The sequence below is a fragment of the Jaculus jaculus genome, chromosome 4 (genome assembly GCF_020740685.1).
Source record: "Jaculus jaculus isolate mJacJac1 chromosome 4, mJacJac1.mat.Y.cur, whole genome shotgun sequence".
Taxonomy (NCBI): domain Eukaryota; kingdom Metazoa; phylum Chordata; class Mammalia; order Rodentia; family Dipodidae; genus Jaculus; species Jaculus jaculus.
The window spans coordinates 159,082,470-159,101,281 of record NC_059105.1 but is presented as its reverse complement, the minus strand read 5'-3'; the positions used below and the strand labels follow the sequence as shown (position 1 = coordinate 159,101,281).

At 49.8% G+C, this 18,812-nt stretch overlaps 1 protein-coding gene across 1 annotated transcript in view; it reads left to right on the top strand.

The window, feature by feature from the left end:
• Pdia5 (protein disulfide isomerase family A member 5) overlaps positions 1 to 18,812 on the top strand; it is a 130,461-nt gene that overhangs the window by 80,030 nt on the left and 31,619 nt on the right. The window contains exons 9-11 of the mRNA XM_045147458.1: positions 321 to 412; positions 516 to 587; positions 10,621 to 10,757. Of these exons, the coding sequence (XP_045003393.1) occupies positions 321 to 412; positions 516 to 587; positions 10,621 to 10,757 (301 nt within the window). The remainder of the gene's footprint in view (positions 1 to 320; positions 413 to 515; positions 588 to 10,620; positions 10,758 to 18,812) is intronic.

Below are 18,812 nucleotides of genomic sequence, written 5' to 3'. Positions count from 1 at the left end.
GCAGTGTAGCTGGGCGGTCGTGGCCCTACTCCAGGTCCTCCTGAACTCAGCTCACAGCACTCTGCTTTGGCCAAAGATGATTCTCCTTCCAGGGCAGGCCCGAGGGACAGCTGCTTGGAGGGCAGCGCTCGAGTCCAGATGTTTGACTTTTCCATAGCTCTCCATGATAGTTTTGGGCCGGCTCAGCCCGCCTCGTTTCTCCGGCAGCCCCGGTTCTACGTCGGAGGCTGTTGCGTTCACCGTCTTCTGCGGTGACATCGGAACAAGTCACGCGTGCATAGGTACAGTGGGCGGACTCGTCTCTTGTCCCCTTCTCCCAGGTGCTGGCCGGGATGAACGTCTATCCCTCGGAGTTTGAGAACATCAAGGAAGAGTACAGCGTGCGTGGCTACCCCACCATCTGTTACTTCGAGTAAGTGTCCCGTTGTCCCTTCTGGAACTTGCGCCCTCCCTGATGGCATCGGTGTGTGTCCCCCGCCCCCACCTGAGCCACGTTGTCTCTCTGCATTCCGCAGGAAAGGGAGGTTTCTGTTCCAATATGACAATTATGGCTCCACCGCCGAGGACATCGTAGAGTGGCTGAAGAAGTAAGTCAGGCATTTTGTATCGGGGTGCACAAGGGTTGGGGGAGGCGGGTAGCATCTGGTGGGCTGAGGGGGGGGGTCCTTTAGGGCTGGGCTGAGGAAGAGAGCCAGGGTCCTGCTGGAATCTCGATCGCTGGTGGGGGGGAGCTGTGTTAGAAGGTACGAGAACCATGAAGATTTCCTGACCTGTGGACCTGCGGTGATCAGACCTGGCCATTCCTTCCTTCTGCACATCAGGGAGCTTAGGGGAGAGAGAGAGAGGGGGAGAGACAGAGAGAAGGACTGAGGGAGGAGAGCTGCCTCACCTGTCGGCTCTCAGGATAGTCAACACTTCCTGAAATCTGTCCTCATTTCAAATTGAACTTTTCCCCCACCTGTCTGTGTGATGGATAGAGGTATTTCTCGCCCAGGGTTATCAAGCTTGAGAGAGGTTTCGCTGGAGGTCTCTCTCCAAAATAGAACTGTCACTTGAACGCTTATTTCAAACAACACCCTATTAGCACGGTAATGCTCCTCAGAAACATCCTGCCTTTACGTTTGCAGAGCACCTCATTCCCCCTCTGTCGCCCCCCAGCACACCCTGTCTCATGGCAACCTTCAATCCCCGTAGCGTTAATGTGCTCAGAACCCCTAGGACGTGGAATCTCTCTGCCCTGCCAGCCCCCCCCCCCCGCCCCTGCACCTGAGCGCCCCCTCCCCTGCCACCCACTGTCCATCTCGGCCTCCCCAGCGGCTCACTGTCCCCTCCTGGAGCCCCAGGCTGCCCCTGGCCAGTGCTCAGCCCACTCTTCTGTGATTGTGATGCATAAATCTAGAATATTGGCCGCTAAGGGCTGGAGAGATGGCTTAGCGGTTAAGCGCTCGCCTGTGAAGCCTGAGGACCCCGGTTCGAGGCTCGGTTCCCCAGGTCCCACGTTAGCCAGATGCACAAGGGAGTGCACGCGTCTGGAGTTCGTTTGCAGAGGCTGGAAGCCCTGGCGCGCCCATTCTCTCTCTCTCCCTCTATCTGTCTTTCTCTCTGTGTCTGTCGCTCTCAAATAAATACATAAAAAATTAGAATATTGGCTGCCAACATTTTAGGGCTCTGCCTCGTTGCCGACACTGTTGTAGGCACTTTAGAGTTTCTGTTTGGTGCCCACCAGAGTTCTGTCAGGAAGCCATTAGCGTCCTCATTGTTGTGATTGAGGCACGGGACCGAGCAGTTTTCCCGAGGCCCTAGAGCGGCTGCAAGGTAGTGATTGATGACACCCCCCCCCCACTCCCTGGTGGCTCCCCACACTTCTGCGCCCTCTCCCTCCGGATCCTGCTTGGCGCTTTGCCCCTTCGCCTGCCAGTTCATTAGTATTTATTGACATTCTTAGCATCCTTAGCAACCCCTTCTGCGGGCCCTAGGGTTAAAACAGTAGCCATCCAGAGATACAGGAGTTCGAAATGGTGGATTTTGTATGGAAGGAAGGAGGGAAGCTGTTGGATTCATTCCCAAAGGTTGAAAGCCTATCTTCTGTCCTCACCATTCCCCAAGGGCCCGCGAGATGGAAAGCCAGCATCGCCTGGTGTTTATATAGCGTCTTTTATTTCTGGGAGGCATTTTCACATCTCTTGTCTCTAATCAGCTACTGCATTTGCGGGCCCCTGCCTAGGAAGGCTGCTTGCCATTATCATGCATCCATTGTCTTAACTTGGGCCTTCACTTCCCTATTTCCCTTTTTCATTTGATAATAAGCATGTCCTCTCCTCCAGCCAGACATATCTCGCTCTGCTTCGGGAGAACGTTTCAACAAATAGCAATCTCATTTGTCACCAGAGCATAAAATCTGTCTGCTTCCCGCCCCCGATCTCTAACCTTTTCTGGTTTCAAAACACCCTCATCTCTTTTTGGAAGGATAAGAGTTTTCTTTTTTTCTTTTTTTTTTTAAGTTTAAGAGTGTTTTTTGAGTCGACTGCTCGCCCTAGACAAGGGGAGTATACCAGTGGAGTTCCCCCACCGGCCTGCCACCCTGTCCTGCCAGGGTTTTACCCCTCTGTGTGCCCACCGGCTCTCCCCCTGGCATTGTGCTGGCACACCTGAGCCCACAGCTGCCCGCTGCTATGTCCTGAGCTGTTCTTCCCTCTTCTTCTTCCTCCTCCCCACATTCTTTCTCTTTCCCTCTCCCCAGGGTGAGAGGGAGATGGAGGTTGCAGGGAAGGAAAGAGCGTATGGTTCTCCATGTAACCCCTCTATCCAGCCGTGAATAGTCGGTGTTGTGGGGCTCACTGTGGGCCACTCCCCCAGCAGGGTGGGAACAGGGAGGGAGGTTACCCTAAAGGAGGTCCAGTGGACTTGCTTGCCTGCCTTCCACCCCAGTAAGAGCCAGTTATGTCACTGTCTAGATTTTTTTGGTTTCCTGTTTTGTTGTTGTCATTGCTTTTTGCGATAGGGTCTCCCTTTAGGCCAGGCTGACCTCAAACTCACGACGGATCCTCCTATCTCTGCCTCCCAAGTGCTGGACTGAAAGGCTTGTGCCACCACCACACCTGGCTACTTATTAAGAGATGGAGAGAGGGCTGGAGAGATGGCGTAGCGGTTAAGCGCTTGCCTGTGAAGCTTAAGGACCCCGGTTCGAGGCTCGGTTCCCCAGGTCCCACGTTAGCCTGATGCACAAGGGGGCGCATGCGTCTGGAGTTCGTTTGCAGTGGCTGGAGACCCTGGCATGCCCATTTTCTCTCTCTCTCTCTCTTTCTCTCTCTCTCTCTCTCTCTCTCTCTCTCTCCCCCCGTGTCTGTTGCCCTCAAATAAACAAATAAATAATTTAAAAAAAGAGATGGAGAGAGAAAGAATGGGCAGGCCAGAGCCTTTTAGCCGCTGTGAGCAAACGCCAGACTCGTGCGCCCCCTTGTGGGCATGTGTGGCATTGCACAGTTGTGTTACTGTTGAATCTGGCTATACATGGCATCTGGAGGATTTGAACTGGAGTTCTTAGGCTTCGCAAGCAAGCGCCTCAACTGCTAAGCCATCTCTCCAGCCCTGGCTTGATTTTTAAAAGCCATTTATGATTTTGAAGATTTTTAAATAAGATAAATTTATTGTTTAAAAAAATGAAAAATGTAGAGAAAGTGCTGGAGAGATGGCTTAGTGGTTAAAGCACTTGCCTGTGAAGCCTAAGGACCTGGTTTGATTCCCCAGTACCCACATAAGCCAGATGTACAAGGTGGCGCATATATCTGGAGTTCATTTGCAATGGCGAGAGGCCCTGGCATGCACATGTTTTTTCTGTCTCTCAAATAAATAAAATATTTTTTAAAACTGTACAGAAGGGCTGGAGAGATGGCTTAGCAGTTAAGGCACTTTCCTGCAAATCCTAAGGACCCATGTTTGACTCTCCAGGTCCCACATAAGCCAGACACACAAATGCACAAGATTGCACATGCCCACAAGGTGGCCCACGCATCTGGAGTTTAACTGCAGTGGCTAGAGGCCCTGGCACACCAATTCTCTCTCTGTCTCTCTCACTCTCCAGCACTCTCTTATTAAAAAAAAATTAAAAAATTTTTTTTTAATGTAGAGAAACAAAAGGTTCACCTTCTCCTCATTACCCAAAGATAATGTGGTATTTTATTTTTAAAAATTTTTTATTGGCAACTTACATAATTATAGACAATAAACCATGATAATGAACATGATGTTTTAGATAAATTTCCCCTCCCCCCATCCCGTGTGTATCCAGCTTCACCTGTCATTTCTTACCAACTCATTAAGTCTTTACTGGTCCCCTCCCCCAAATCCTATCAGCTCAGGGCCTCTGTACAGCCAAGTATGGAAGGACAAAGGGACGTACAGAGCATAGCCTGCCCTCCTGTCCTGGTGTCTGGAAGCGTGAGAGCTCTGGAGTAGACACACTAATCTTCCCATTGTATTTCTAAAGGCTACGTTACTAACCCCTGGTGACCCGGGTTAAGACAGTGGACATTGCCAGTCCTAGAGAGCCTAGGAGAGCTGCTCTCTCCACTCTGTAGGATTTTGACAATACTTTATGCATGATTCTAGGACATTTGGTTAATACTTTATAATTTAAAAATGTGTATTTTTTTAGAGAGAGAAAATCAGTGTGCCAGAGCCTCAGCCTCTGCAATCAAACTCCAGACGCATGCGCCACCTAGTGGGCATGTGCAACCTTGCGCTTGCCTCACCTTTGTGCATCTGGCTAACGTGGAATCTGGAGAGTTGAACGTGCGTCCTTAGGCTTCGCAGGCTAAGCCGTCTCTCCAGCCCTACTTTATAAAATTACAAAGCATCTCATACCTGTTGTCTGCTTAGGTGAACCTGAGGGATGGCTGCAGAAAAACTGCAAATGCACTGCTGGAAGACGTTTTAAAGTCCAGTTTGTCTGCCTAACTCCTAGTAGTGGAGTTTAGTCCTTGTTTAGTTAGTTTAGTCCTTGTCCACGTAATTTCAGTCCCAGTTCTGCTGACCGTGTCCCCTGGCCTGCTGAGAAGAGTGGCATTCAGCTGAGCTGAACTTTTCTTCTCTGAAGTTTTTCACTAGTGGCTGTTGGTTCTCCTCTTCAAAGCCATAGAAAATAAATCATGATTTTTTTTTTAAATTTTTTTTGGTTCATTTATTTATTTATTATTTGAAAGTGACATAGGGAGAGAGAGAGAGAGAGAGAGAGAGAGAGAGGGAGAATGGGCGCGCCAGGGCTTCCAGCCACTGCAAACAAACTCCAGACGCGTGCGCCCCCTCGTGCATCTGGCTAACGTGGGTCCTGGGGAACCGAGCCTCGAACCGGGGTCCTTAGGCTTCACAGGCAAGCGCTTAACCACTAAGCCACATGATTTTTTTTTTTTTTTAAAGCAGCCATGGTGTTCTCATATTCTCTTCTCTCCAAATTAACCACCCCTACGCCCACCCCACACACTAGTTCCTTCAACCACATTTCTCTCATGCGGCAAGCATGTATTGGATGTCGGTTGTGTGCAGGGTGCAAGAGATGGACGAGGGAAGGCAGCCTGAGCCTGCAGGGAGCTCACTTGCTGGGGGAACAGACGCCGTAAGCGCGCCTCAGTGCTCCAGGCATATAGACGTCTGCTCGCCACCTCTTTACAGTATGTCCTCCTGCCGCTGTGTCTCCCCGCAGCCTCTCCTCATTAGTGAACCCCCAGCTGTCTGTGTGGTAGGCGCAGGTGCTCCTTGGGATCTGGCTTTTAGTGACACCTCCTGGTTTTAGCCCAGCTGCAGCCCCACTTCAGAGTGGGGCTTCTGCCTACTGCTTTGCCAAGGTGGTTTTCCAGCCCTTGAACTTGTGTTGACCTCTTTCCTTGTGTCTGCTTTTTCTTCGTTGGCTTATTTATATTTTTCACTTGAGTGTGATATACACATGCATTGATATATACTCTCGTACCGTCTTCTAGTGGTTTCCCCATGCTTCATTAGAAACTTCCCAGGCTCTTTCTTTTGGGCCCCTGCCTAGGCACAGCAACTGGATCTTATGTTTATGTTAAGGGCTGGCAAGATGGCTTAGCAGTTAAGGCGCTTGCCCATGAAGCTGAAAGACGCAGGTTCAATTCTCTCTGGTACCCACATAAGCCAGATGCACATGGTGGTGCATGCATCTGGAGTTCATTTGCAGTGGCCCTGGCATGCTCGTTTTCCCTCTCTCTCTCTCTCTCTCTCTCTCTCTCTCTCTCTCTCTCTCTCTCTCCCTCCTTCCTTCTCTCTCCCAAATATACAAAAATAAAGTAGAATATTTAAAAATTAATAAATCCAATACTTAAATATATGGGGCTGGAGAGATGGCTTAGCAGTGAAATGCTTGCCCGTGAAGCCTAAGGACCCAGGTTCAATTCCCTGGGACACACATAAGCCAGATGCTCATGGTGGCACATGCATCTGGAGTTCATTTGCAGTGGCCTTGGCATGCTTATTCCCCCCCTTCCGATACACAAAAATAAAATAGAATATTGAAAACTAAATAAAATACTTAAGAAATAGATGGGGCTGGGGAGATGGCTTAGCAGTTAAGGCACTTACCTGTGAAGCCTAAGGACCCATGTTCTACTCTCCAGATCCCACGTAAGCCAGACACATAAGGTGACACAAAGGTGCAAGGTCGCATGTGCCCACCAGGTGGCGCAAGCATCTGGACTTTGATTGTAGTGGCTGCAGGTCCTGGCATGCCAATTCTCTCTCTCTTTTTTCTTTCTCTCTCTCATTAAAAAAAAGAAGCATAGGGCTGGAGAGATGGCTTAGCAGTTAAGCGCTTGCCTGTGAAGCCTAAGGACCCCGGCTCGAGGCTCGGTTCCCCAGGATCCACGTTAGCCAGATGCACAAGGGGGCGCACGCGTCTGGAGTTCGTTTGCAGAGGCTGGAGGCCCTGGCGCGCCCATTCTCTGTCTCTCCCTCTATCTGTCTTTCTCCCTGTGTCTGTCGCTCTCAAATAAATAAATAAAAACTGAACAAAAAATATTAAAAAATAATAAATTAAAAAAAAAAGAAGCATAGGGCTGGAGAGATGGCTTAGCGGTTAAGCACTTGCCTGTGAAGCCTGAGGACCCCGGTTCAAGGCTCGGTTCCCCAGGTCCCACGTTAGCCAGATGCACAAGGGGGCGCACGCGTCTGGAGTTCGTTTGCAGTGGCTGGAGGCCCTGGCGCGCCCATTCTCTCTCTGTCAGTCTGCCTCTTTCTCTCTTTCTATCTGTCGCTCTCAAATAAGTTAATCAATGAAAGAAAAGTAGCATATGTGAAACTTTTTCCTGCTACTTATTTCCTTTTCTCTTTTTTTCCTCCCATCCCCTCGAGGACGGTAGGCTCTTGTATGTCTTAGAGTCTTTCTTAATTGCAGACACAAGCATGTGTGACCATGTGCATGTTTTCTTCTCTCCCTGCAAGAGTTTGCAGGTTGTAGGACGTTGCGTGCATCTCCAGCAGCCGTCAGGGGGGCTGTGGAGAGAATCCTTGTTTCCTCTTCAGTGCTCAGCCACTGTGGAGTGGACCACGCAGCATCCCTTGGCTGCCCCTCACTGGTGCATATGGGTTTGCCTCTAGTCTGTGCGTTAACAGATCACCTGCAGTAGGTACCGTGGAGCTCACGTAACCTTATGAGATTGCAGGCACGCTATAAAGATAAGTTTTTTGTTGTTGTTGTTGGTTTTCTGAGGTAGGGTCTCACTCTAGCTCAGGCTGACCTGGAATTCACTATGTAGTCTCGGGGTGACCTCGAACTCACAGCGAGCCTCCTACCTCTGCCTCCCAAGTACTGGTGTTAAGATAAGCTTGTTTTTTTTTTTAAGTATTTATTTTTATTTATTTGAGAGAGAGAGGGAGGGAGGGAATAAGGCAGAAGATGGGCACATCAGGGCCTCCAGCTGCTGCAAATGACGCACACGCCACCTTGTGCACCTGGCTTATGGGGTCCTGGGGCATCAAACCTGGGTACTTTGGCTTTGCAGGCAAATGCCTTAACCACTGAGTCATCTTTCCAGCCCAAAGATAAGTTTTGTACTGTAATCTGTGGTGTTGAGTGGCTAGTGGCTTGAGCCCAAGTATTTTATTTTATTTTATTGGGTTCCTGTTTCTTTGTTTTTCGAGGTGTGGTCTCCCTCTAGCCCAGGCTGTCCTGGAATTCTCAGGCTGGCCTCAAACTCACAGCGATCCTCCTACCTCTGCCTCCCGAGTGCTGGGATTAAAGGTGTGTGCCACCATACCTGGCTCCAAGTATTTTTTAAAATATTTTTATTTATTTATTTATTTATTTGACAGAGAAAGAGGGAGACAGAGAGAGAGAATGGGCTTGCAGGGCCTCCAGCCACTGCAAATGAATTCCAGACACATGCGCCCACTTGTGCATCTGGCTAACTTGGGTCCTGGGGAATCGAACCTGGGTTCTTTGGCTTTGCAGGCAAACACCTTAACCACTAAGCCATTCCTCCAGCCCTTCCCTTTTTTATTTAATAAGTTAGATTTTATATATATATTTTTTTTAATTTAATTTTTATTAACATTTTCCATGATTATAAAACATCCCATGGTAATACCCTCCCTCTGCTCCCCACTTTCCCCTTTTAATAAGTTAGATATTATGATGTTTTCTGGAACCAGTGTCTGGCTGGTGATTGCTTTTGCCACCCACGCCACGTGCCATCATATACGCATGGACTAAATGGTTTGCCACTTCTGGGCAGCCCAGTTAGAAACTCATTGTGGGCTTCTGAAGGCTCTGAACCAAGCTTCTGCTGTGGGGGTGGGGGCTGGGGTTTGGCAGCTTCCAGTGTGCGAACCACATTGCTCTCTGTGAGTTCTGCAAAACCCCAACTGCTGAAACTTTAAAAGCTTCCCTACCGTAGGCTGTCACAGGCAGGGAACAATGGTTGTCTTTTCACATTTGTCAGCCTAGAGGTTTTTTTTTTTTTTTTTTTTTTTTTTCCAAAGCTGCAATTAGGGTGCTTTGGCAAAGGGTGCTTAGCAGTAAAGCAGCTGTCTTATCCTGGGCAAGGTTGGGCACCTGTGAGCCTCCCTTCTGCGTGGTTTCTGGGGCTATAGACACCAGTATATGGTTCTCCATGATGGGAAGATACTCCAAGGGGGTCAGGCAGCTGCGGCGGGGGGTGGGGGGGGTCAGTTGTTGCAGTTGATGAATGGTGGAGTTGATACAGGGCACTGGGGAAACCAGACATGTCTCTTCATGGATGGATGGATGGATGGATGGATGGATAGATAGATAGATAGATAGATAGATAGATATAGATAGATAGATAGATAGATAGGTGGATAGATAGGTAGATAGATAGATATGTTTATTTATTTTTTATTTGTATCTTTTTTGGTTTTTCGAGGACGGTCTCACTCTGGTCCAGGCTGACCTGGAATTCACTATGTAGTCTCAGGGTGGCCTCGAACTCACAGCGATCCTCCTACCTCTGCCTCCTGAGTGCTGGTATTAAAGGCGTGCACCACCATGCCTGGCTTATATACAATTTTTAAAAATTTTTTAAATTATTTATTTATTTGAGAGAGAGAGTGGGCATGACAGGGCTTCCAGCCACTGCAAACAAACTCCAGGTGCATGTGCCACCATGTGCATCTGGCTTACGTGGGACCTGGAGAATCCATCCTGGGTCCTTAGGCTTCACAGGCATGCGCCTTAACCGGTCTCCAGCCCGCACTTTTAAATTTTTATTTATTTTATTTATTTGAAAGAGAAGAAGGGAGGGAGGGAGGCAGATAGAGAATGGGCGCACCAAGGCCTCTAGCCTCTGCAAACGAACTCCAGGCGCATGCGCCCCCTTGTGCATCTGGCTAACGTGGGTCCTGGGGAATCGAACCTGGGTCTTTTGGCTTCACAGGCAAGCATCTTAACCACTAGGCCATCTCTCCAGCCCGACATGCCTGTTCATAACCTCTGGAAGGACTAGTAAGGTGGCACAGACACTGTCAGATAGGTGGCACTGCCAACCCGCTTCCCCAAAGCTGCTCAGTGAGCCACTCTGCGCCTCCATGTCAGTTTCTGCTTGCCCACCAGACTTGGCCTTCCCCGAACCCCGGGCCGAGCTTTCCCTAGTACACCTCATTTCCTGTCCTCTGTTCCCCTTCCTCCTCTCCCAGGCCTCGTGGGCAGCCCTGAGGCCAACAGTGAGCTTCCCTGAAGGTCGCTTTGCTGTGTCATTCTTACCAGCTTGCTGGAAGTCTGGGCTAGCTCGAGAATGTGATCAAGCCCTCCCCTCTGATTCCCCGGGAGCAGGTTAGATCTCCTGGGCTACCTAGAGAGCCAACAGCAAAAAAAATAAAAGCCAGCGTGCATAGCAGCCTGTCAAATCGAGAACCTCCGCGGGACTTTGAGGGAAAGGTAGAGGAGGTGATTAGGGCTTCGCTGCTCAGTCCATGACTCTCCCTCCAGGGCCATTGCCAAGTTTGCAAAAGATTCCCTCTCCCTTCCCCTCCCCCTGCACAGGACCTGCTAGACCAATGGGGGCTTTTGTGTCCAGGGGGCTGGACTTTGTAAGGGCTGCTCAGGCCCCCGGGGTGGGGGCTTGCTCTGAGCTCTGCCTTTTTTTGGTCTTCCAGTCCGCAGCCACCACAGCCCCAGGTCCCCGAGACTCCCTGGGCAGATGAGGGCGGCTCCGTTTATCACCTGACCGATGACGACTTTGACCACTTTGTGAAGGAGCACTCCTCTGTCCTCGTCATGTTCCACGCCCCATGTGAGTGGAGCTCTGCACCCCCCCCCAACCCTTGCCTTCCTCCAGAGTAGGGCAGACAGGCTCACATCTGCCTTAGGACCCGAGTCCAGCCGCTGGATGCTAAGGGACACGGTAGGAACCGGTGAGGTGCCCACCCCCAGTCCATGCGCCCACCCGACACCTGGGACAGAAATGCACAGAGATTCCCGATCAGGCCACGTGCGCCTCTCGGATCTCAGGGGGGCTTTTTGCACCCACAGGCCTGTGTGGTGTCCTGGGCCAGCTTGAGCTGGAGGCATCATACTGGACGTGTCTCCTTCGAGTCTCTCTTGAGCAATTTTCACTGTCACCTTACCCCCGGGTGGGAACCTAGGCACAAAGGACATCAGCCCAGGAGCTAAGCAGGCAGTGAGGCCAACATCTGCTGCTTGACTTGGTTTGTTTTTTGGTTTTGGTTTTTGGTTTTGGTTTTTGGTTGTTTTTTTTTTGGTTTTTCAAGGTAGGGTCTCACTCTAGGCCAGACTGACCTGGAATTCTCTATGTAGTCTCAAGGTGGCCTCAAACTCACAGTGATCTTCCTATCTCTGCCTCCAGAGTGCTGGGATTAAAGCCATGGGGCACCACGCCCGGATTTGACTTGCTTTTTATTTATTTATTTAAAATATCTTTTATGTTTGGCAGATAAAGAGGGAAAGAGAGAGAGAGAGAGAGAAATGGGTCCGCCAGGGCCTCTAGCCGCTGCAAACGAACTCCAGATGCGTGCGCCCCCTTGTGCATCTGGCTAACGTGGGTCGTGGGGAATCGAAGCGGGGTCCTTTGGCTTTGCAGGCAAATGCCTTAGCCACTAAGCTGTCCCTCCAGCCCTAAAATATCCTTTTTGTTCTTATTCGTTTAAGAGAGAGGATATGGGGGCTGGAGAGATGGCTTAGCGGTTGAGCGCTTGCCTATGAAGCCTAAGGACCCCGGTTCGAGGCTCGGTTCCCCAGGTCCCACGTTAGCCAGATGCACAAGGGGGCGCACGCGTCTGGAGTTCGTTTGCAGAGGCTGGAAGCACTGGCGCGCCCATTCTCTCTCTCCCTCTATCTGTCTTTCTCTCTGTGTCTGTCGCTCTCAAATAAATAAATAAAAAATGAACAAAAAATATTTAAAAAAAAAAAAAAAGAGAGAGAGGATACGGGTGCTCCGGGGCCTTTGGCCACTGCAAATGAACTCCAGACACATGTGCCGCTCTTGTATCCGAGATGACCGTAGGGGATTGGGGCAGGAAGGTGAGTCAATGCTGTAATGTGCTTGCGTGGCCTGTGCCTTGTTACCTTTCTGGACTAGTTGTCCGGTGGACAATGGAAGACAGACTAGAGAGGGAAGACTGCTCCTGGAAGGGTAAGCAAGACGGTGTGAGATCAGGGATATGGCAGCCCCCCAGCACAGAGCTAGCAGAGGGCCACCCTGGGAGGAGCTGGCCACTCCCGTAGGTGACAAAGTGGGTCCCAGGACAGCCTGGGACAGGATGTACGCATGTGGGACCTTCCCCCATAGGCTGCTGCTACAGTCTTGACCCAGTGATTGTGAATACGAAATTGTAAAGGGGGTTAGAAAAGCCGGAAGTGCATGGGTCACAGATCAGCGTCACCATTGCAGTGTCGTGGTGCATGAGAGGAGAGGAGAGGAGAGGAGATCCATAATTATGTATTCTGTGAGACGGAGGCATGATCCACCTCTTTTTTTTTTTTTTTAATTTATTTGAGAGCGACAGACACAGAGAGAAAGACAGATAGAGGGAGAGAGAGAGAATGGGCGCGCCAGGGCTTCCAGCCTCTGCAAACGAACTCCAGACGCGTGCGCCCCCTTGTGCATCTGGCTAACGTGGGACCTGGGGAACCGAGCCTCGAACCGGGGTCCTTAGGCTTCACAGGCAAGCACTTAACCGCTAAGCCACCTCTCCAGCCCGTGATTCACTTCTTTAGCACAAGGGTCCTCATGCTAACAGAGTGGCCTCTTGGAAGGGTCAACTTTCCTCCTGTCCACAGTGCCACAAAGTGCAGGTGATTAGCCCCATTTGGCAGGTAATCCCAGGTTCAAAGCCAGACTGGGCTACCGAATGAGACCCTGTTTCAAAAACCAGAAAAGAATTAAAAAAAAAAAAAAAAACAGAAAAGAGGAGCTGGAAGGATGGCTTAGCAGTTAAGGCATTTGCCTGCAAGGCCAAAGGTCCCAAGTTCGATTCCCCAGGACCCACGTAAGCCAGATGCACAAGGGGGCGCACGCGTTTGGAGTTCATTGGCAGTGGCTGGAGGCCCTGGTGCGCCCATTCTCTCTCTCTCTCTCCCTCTCTCTGTCTCTCTCTCTCTCTCTCTCTCTATCCAATGAATAAATAAATAAAAATCTTTTTTAAAAAAGAACAGAAAATAGCTGGGCATGGTGGTGCACGCCTTTAATCCCAGCACTCAGAGACAGAGGTAGGAGGATCACCATGAGTTCGAGGCCACCCTGAGCCTGCATAGTGAATTCCAGGTCAGCCTGAGCTAGAGCGAGACCCTACCTCAAAAAAAAAGGGGGGGGTCTCCCCAGGCCTGCAAGGACCTTAGTGAGGCTACCCTTGAGGTTAAGGGCACCTGAGAGATGCCCACTGCTAAGGCAGTAGCGGCAGGGCAATGAGCTCGCCAGTAACGAACGTGCCCTCCTGGTTGTCTCGGGGTTGCTGATGGAATCGAGTCTTGCAGGAAATTAGCCGTGTGGCACCCAGAGCTGCCGCCATCCTGTTTGCACCCCTGTGCCAGCTACAGAGGTAGATACTGGCTGTTTCTCTTCCCTCTTGGGAGACTCCAGCATGATCCCCTTTGGGTGTCTGTCCTTCCAGTCCGTCATGAGAGTTCACTTGCACGCTATTCTTGGCTCTGACTGTGAGCTTGCTCCTGCTTACGTCAGAGTTAAGGGCTCAGGCAGGAAGCACGAGGTTAACTTGCTGACGAGTGGCCAGCTGTCATTCCCTCAGATGGCAGTGGCTCCGCGTGAAATAATGTCTTCTCGAAGCCCTCTGTCTGTACCTGGAAGCGTGCCCTTTGGTCCAGGAAGGACTTGAAGGCTTCTGGATTAAAGGAAATTCGGAGTTTGGGATGAAAACCCTGAGGAGTGCTCCTAGGTGCCTGGCTTTGCCCTTTGAGCCCGAATGTTCCGAGGAACTCCAGTCGCTTAAGAAGCCAGGACAAGTGTCAGGGGATCAGAAATAAGCAGTGCCATTCTGAGTTTCTTAGGTGAAAGGAAGATGGACTCTGGAAGTTACTGTATCCTATATGGGGGAGTGGCTTGGGAACACACATCCTTGGAGATTTAGGAAAACCAGGTTGGCATCTGTCATCACAGCAGAGCATAGATTCTGCTCGGGAACCCGCCGGATGCATTTAGCTTCTTTCCTGGGGCAAGATGAATAGATCAGTGAGTTAGTGTGCCTTTCCTTTATGAAGGCATTGGACAAATAAGTTGCTGTTTTTCTGGTGGTGATGGAGAGAGTGGGGCTGGATGGTGCTCCCCTTCGGGGAAACAGCCCCTCTCTGCTTTTGTGATGACAACTGTGCTGGAGACTGGCTAGAGGGACTTTTCAAAGTTGCAAGAATCATAGTTGGGGGCTGGAGAGATGGCTGAGCGGTTAAGCGCTTGCCTGTGAAGCCTAAGAACGCTGGTTCGAGGCTCAGTTCCCCAGGTCCCATGTTAGCCAGATGCACAGAGGGTGCACGCGTCTGGAGTTCCTTTGCAGTGGCTGGAAGCCCTGGCGCACCCATTCTCCCCGCCCCTCTCTCTCTGTCACTCTCAAATAAATAACTAATAAACAAAAATAAAAATTAAAAAAAGAGTCATAGTTGGGAAAAGGGTACCCAGCTAAAATATCAGTTATCATAAGATTTTTATGTTATATTTTTATTCATTTATTTGTGTGTGTGTCTGTATGTGATATGTGCATGTCAGGGCCTCTTTGCTACTGGCAAACAGAATGCCAGACACACATGCCACTTTTTAAGGTCAGTCTTTATGTGTTTTGCCTGGGGGGGTTTGAGCCCTGGCCATCAGGCTTTGCAAGCAGGTGTCTTTAACCACTGAACCATCTCCCTAGCCCCTACATTAAGATTTTAAAAAATTCTAACAGGGGCTCAAGAGATGGCTTAGTGGTGAAGACACTTGTCTGAGAAGCCAAAGGACCCAGGTTCAATTTCCCAGGACCCGTGTAAGCCAGATGATCAAGGTGGCGCATGCGTCTGGAGTTCATTTGCAATGGTTGGTGGCCCTGCCGTGCCCATTCTCTCTATCTGCATCTTTCTCTTTCTCAAATAAATAAATTTTTTAAAATGCATAGAAAATACATTTCAAGTTAGATTTTTGTTTTGTTTTTTGAGGTAGGGTCTCGCTCTAGCCCAGGCTGACCTGGAAATCCCTATGTAGTCTCAGGTGATGTGGAACTCTCGGTGATCCTCCTACCTCTGCCTCCCAAGTGCTGGTATTAAAGGTGTGTGCCACCACACCCAGCCTCAAGTTAGATCAAAAAAAATTTCTAACAGAGTGAGATAATGAGACTCACACTAAAAACAAAACAATTTATTTTTATGATTCTGCTAATTATAATAGCAATGTATGTGCATTTTATAAGTGGATATTCCAAGAATGTATGGAGAAAAATGTTCATATTATTCCTGCTGCTAACTCATAAGGACAATAGCTGTCTATCTTTACAGTGTTATTTCTTTTTCTTAAGATTTATTTTTATGTATTTATTAGACAGAAAGAGAGGGAGGGAGAATGGGCACACCAGGGCCTCTAGCCACTGCAAACGAGCTCCAGATGCATGCATCGCCATGTGTATCTGGCCAATGTGGGACCTGGAGAATTGAACCTGAGTCCTTCAGCTTCACAGGCATGCACCTTACCCGCTGCGCCATCTCTCCAGCCCCTGCAGTGTTACTTCTGTGTGCACTAAGTTCTTAGCCAGTGCTGGGTTTTAGGCCTTCAGCTTTCCTCCTTACCCGTGCTACCCGGCTACAGTTAGTTCCAAAAGCACATCACTCGCTTGCTGCCTGCCCGGGCTCCTGGCAAGAAAAGCAGATGGCCCTGGTTATCTAGTATCAATCCTCTGGGGTCGACTGACCCTCAGGCGTCTGTTGGCCTCCAGCTTCTCTTATCTTTGTCTTCCTCGGCCTGTCCAGTGGCCTCATGGGTTTTCCTTCCGTTTCACTCCAGGCGAATTGGTCAGAAGCCCGGTGTGCAGTTGCTCCAATGCAGCTAATGCCTGGGTCTTCCCTGGGTGATTAGTCCTAGGTAGCGCGCAGCAAGGTTGTCTGCATAAGCTACCTGCAGCCTGCCCCCCAGTCATACTGGACAGGACAGCTGAGGACCCGGCCTGGGCCACTTGAGGAGGGCAGGGTGAGTGTAAGCAAAAGGCCCAGAGCAGTACAGACACACGCACAGACAGGGCTGTGTGTGACATAGCCTGGACCTGCCGCCTTAGAGCAGCCTCTTCCTCTATTGAGCCCTTGCACCTGGTCACCCTCGGTGATGTGGGAGGCCGCAGCTCTAGACCCTCTTGGATCCTGCAGAAAACAAAAGCAAGGGCCTGGAGAGATGGCTTAGCGGTTAAGGTGCGTGCCTGCAAAGCCTAAGGACCCAGGTTCGATTCTCCAGGTCCCACGTTAGCCAGATGCACAAGGGGGCGCACACATCTAGAGTCCGATTGCAGTGGCTGGAGGCCCTGGTGCACCCATTCTGTGTCTCTCTGTCTCAAATAAAAAAATAAAAATAAATATATTTTTTAAAAGCAGGGTGTGAAAAAGGTTCATGCCCCAGGACACTGGGTCTTACCTCGGCTTTGGGCCTTTCGCTGACCTGGAATTCACTGTGTAGTCTCAGGGTGGCCTTGAACTCATGGCGATCCTCCTACCTCTGCCTCCTGAGTGCTGGGATTCAAGGCATGCGCCACCACCACGCCCGGCTCTCCTTCCTTCCTTCTTCCTTCCTTGAGACGGGGTCTCTAGCCCCAAACTGGCCTTCGCCTCCAGTGTATAACCAAGGATAACCTTGGACTTCTGATCACCCTGCTTCCACCTCCCAAGTTCTGGGGGTGCACAGCTGGTTCCCACTCTGCTGAGGGTCAAGCCCACAGGCTCTTGTGTGCTCCAACTTGTGTTCCAACTGAGCTGTATCTCCAGCCTCTTGCTGTGTGTTCTCTGTCCCTCTTCCGTGTAACTCCTAAGAAGAGAGCAACTACCTGAGCGTCACTTGAGTGTCTCTGAGGGGCAGCTTGTCCCTCAACCAGGCCCACTGACACCTGAGAAAGTGTTGAGACCTAAGAAGAAGCTACTGGGGAAAGAGTCCCTTGGCTTGGTTTGACTCAGGTGTCCCCCATAAACTTAGGCGTTCTGAATGCTAAGTTCCCAGCTGATGGAGATTTGGGAATTAAAGCCTCCTGGAGGGAGTGTATTGTGGGGGGCGGGCTTATGGGTGTTATAGCCAGCGTCCCCTTGCCAGTGTTGGGCACACTCTCCTGTTGCTATTGTCCACCTTATGTTGGCCAGGGGGTGATGTCCACCCTCTGCTCATGCCATCGTTTTCCCCAGCCATCTTGGAGCTTCCCCTCGAGCCTGTAAGCCAAAAATAAGCCTCTTTTTTTCCCCACAAGCTGCTCTTGGTTGGGGTGATTTCTGCCAGCAATGCAAACTTGACGGCAACAGTCCCCTTGCCGGTCTTTGCTTGGTGCTGCCGGGGGCTTGCGGAGGCCAGGATTTTGCCTTTGCGCTCCCCACTCCACCGGCCCCTTGACCTTGGAAGCAGGCTAAGGTGACATGTGTCCTTTTCCTAGAAAGTGGGTGTTGGTAGCTGTTGTACCCCACTGCCTTCTGAAAGCTGTGCTTTCTCCAGTGGCAGGTAGCTGTCAACCTACAGAATTCTCTCTCTCTCTCTCTCTCTCTCTTTTGTCTGTTTGGTTGATTGCTTGGATTAGATTGTTGTTTTTTTTTTTTTTTCTTGGTTGGTTGGCTAATTTTCCCAGACAAAAATCTCACTGTATACCCCTGGCTGGCCTGGAATTTGCTATATATAGATACCAGGCTGGCCTCAAACTGAATGGTGATTCTCCTGCCCCTACTTCCCAAGTGCTGAGATTATAGATGTGTGCCATGTTTTTTTTTATTTTTTATTTATTTATTTGAGAGCGACAGACACAGAGAGAAAGACAGATAGAGGGAGAGAGAGAGAATGTGCGCACCAGGGCTTCCAGCCTCTGCAAACGAACTCCAGACGCGTGCGCCCCCTTGTGCATCTGGCTGACGTAGGACCTGGGGAACCGAGCCTCGAACCGGGGTCCTTAGGCTTCACAGGCAAGCGCTTAACTGCTAAGCCATCTCTCCAGCCCTGTGTGCCATGTTTTTAACTGACTGTTTTTATCTTGGTTTAAAAAATGATATATGGTCTCTAAAATCCAGACAACGTAGAGAAATATAAATTATCAAGGAAAAACAAAACTATCTCTAATCCCTTATCCAAAAGTAACTGCTTCATTAAAAAAAATTTTTTTAAACATATTTTATGTATTAGAGAGAGGGGGAGAGAGAATGGGAACACCACGGCCTCCAGCCACTGCAGAGGAACTCCAGACACATGTACAGCCTTGTGCATCTGGCTTACCTGGGTACTGGTAAGTCAAACCTGGGTCTTTAGGCTTTGCAGGCAAGCACCTTAACTGCTAAGCCATCTCTCCAGCCCCTGCTTCATTTTGGGGGCATCATTTTTGCTCATCTCTTTTTCTTTTATTATTTTCTTGTTTTTCTAACCTTTATGTTACCAAGCACATCCAGTAAAATCGGCCTTTTTGTCCATATGTTTATAGAATTGTGTAACCATCATGTCATAAAAAGAAAACCTTCATGAACCAGATGTGGTGGCCCATGCCTTTAACCCCAGCACTGAAGAGGCTAAAAAGGGGGGCGGATCGTAATAAGTGTATGGCCAACCTGGGCTGCAGGGTGAGTTCCAGGTCAGTGTGGGCTAAAATGAGACCCTGTCTCAAAAAAAAAAAAAAATTTTTTTTAAAGACCTTAA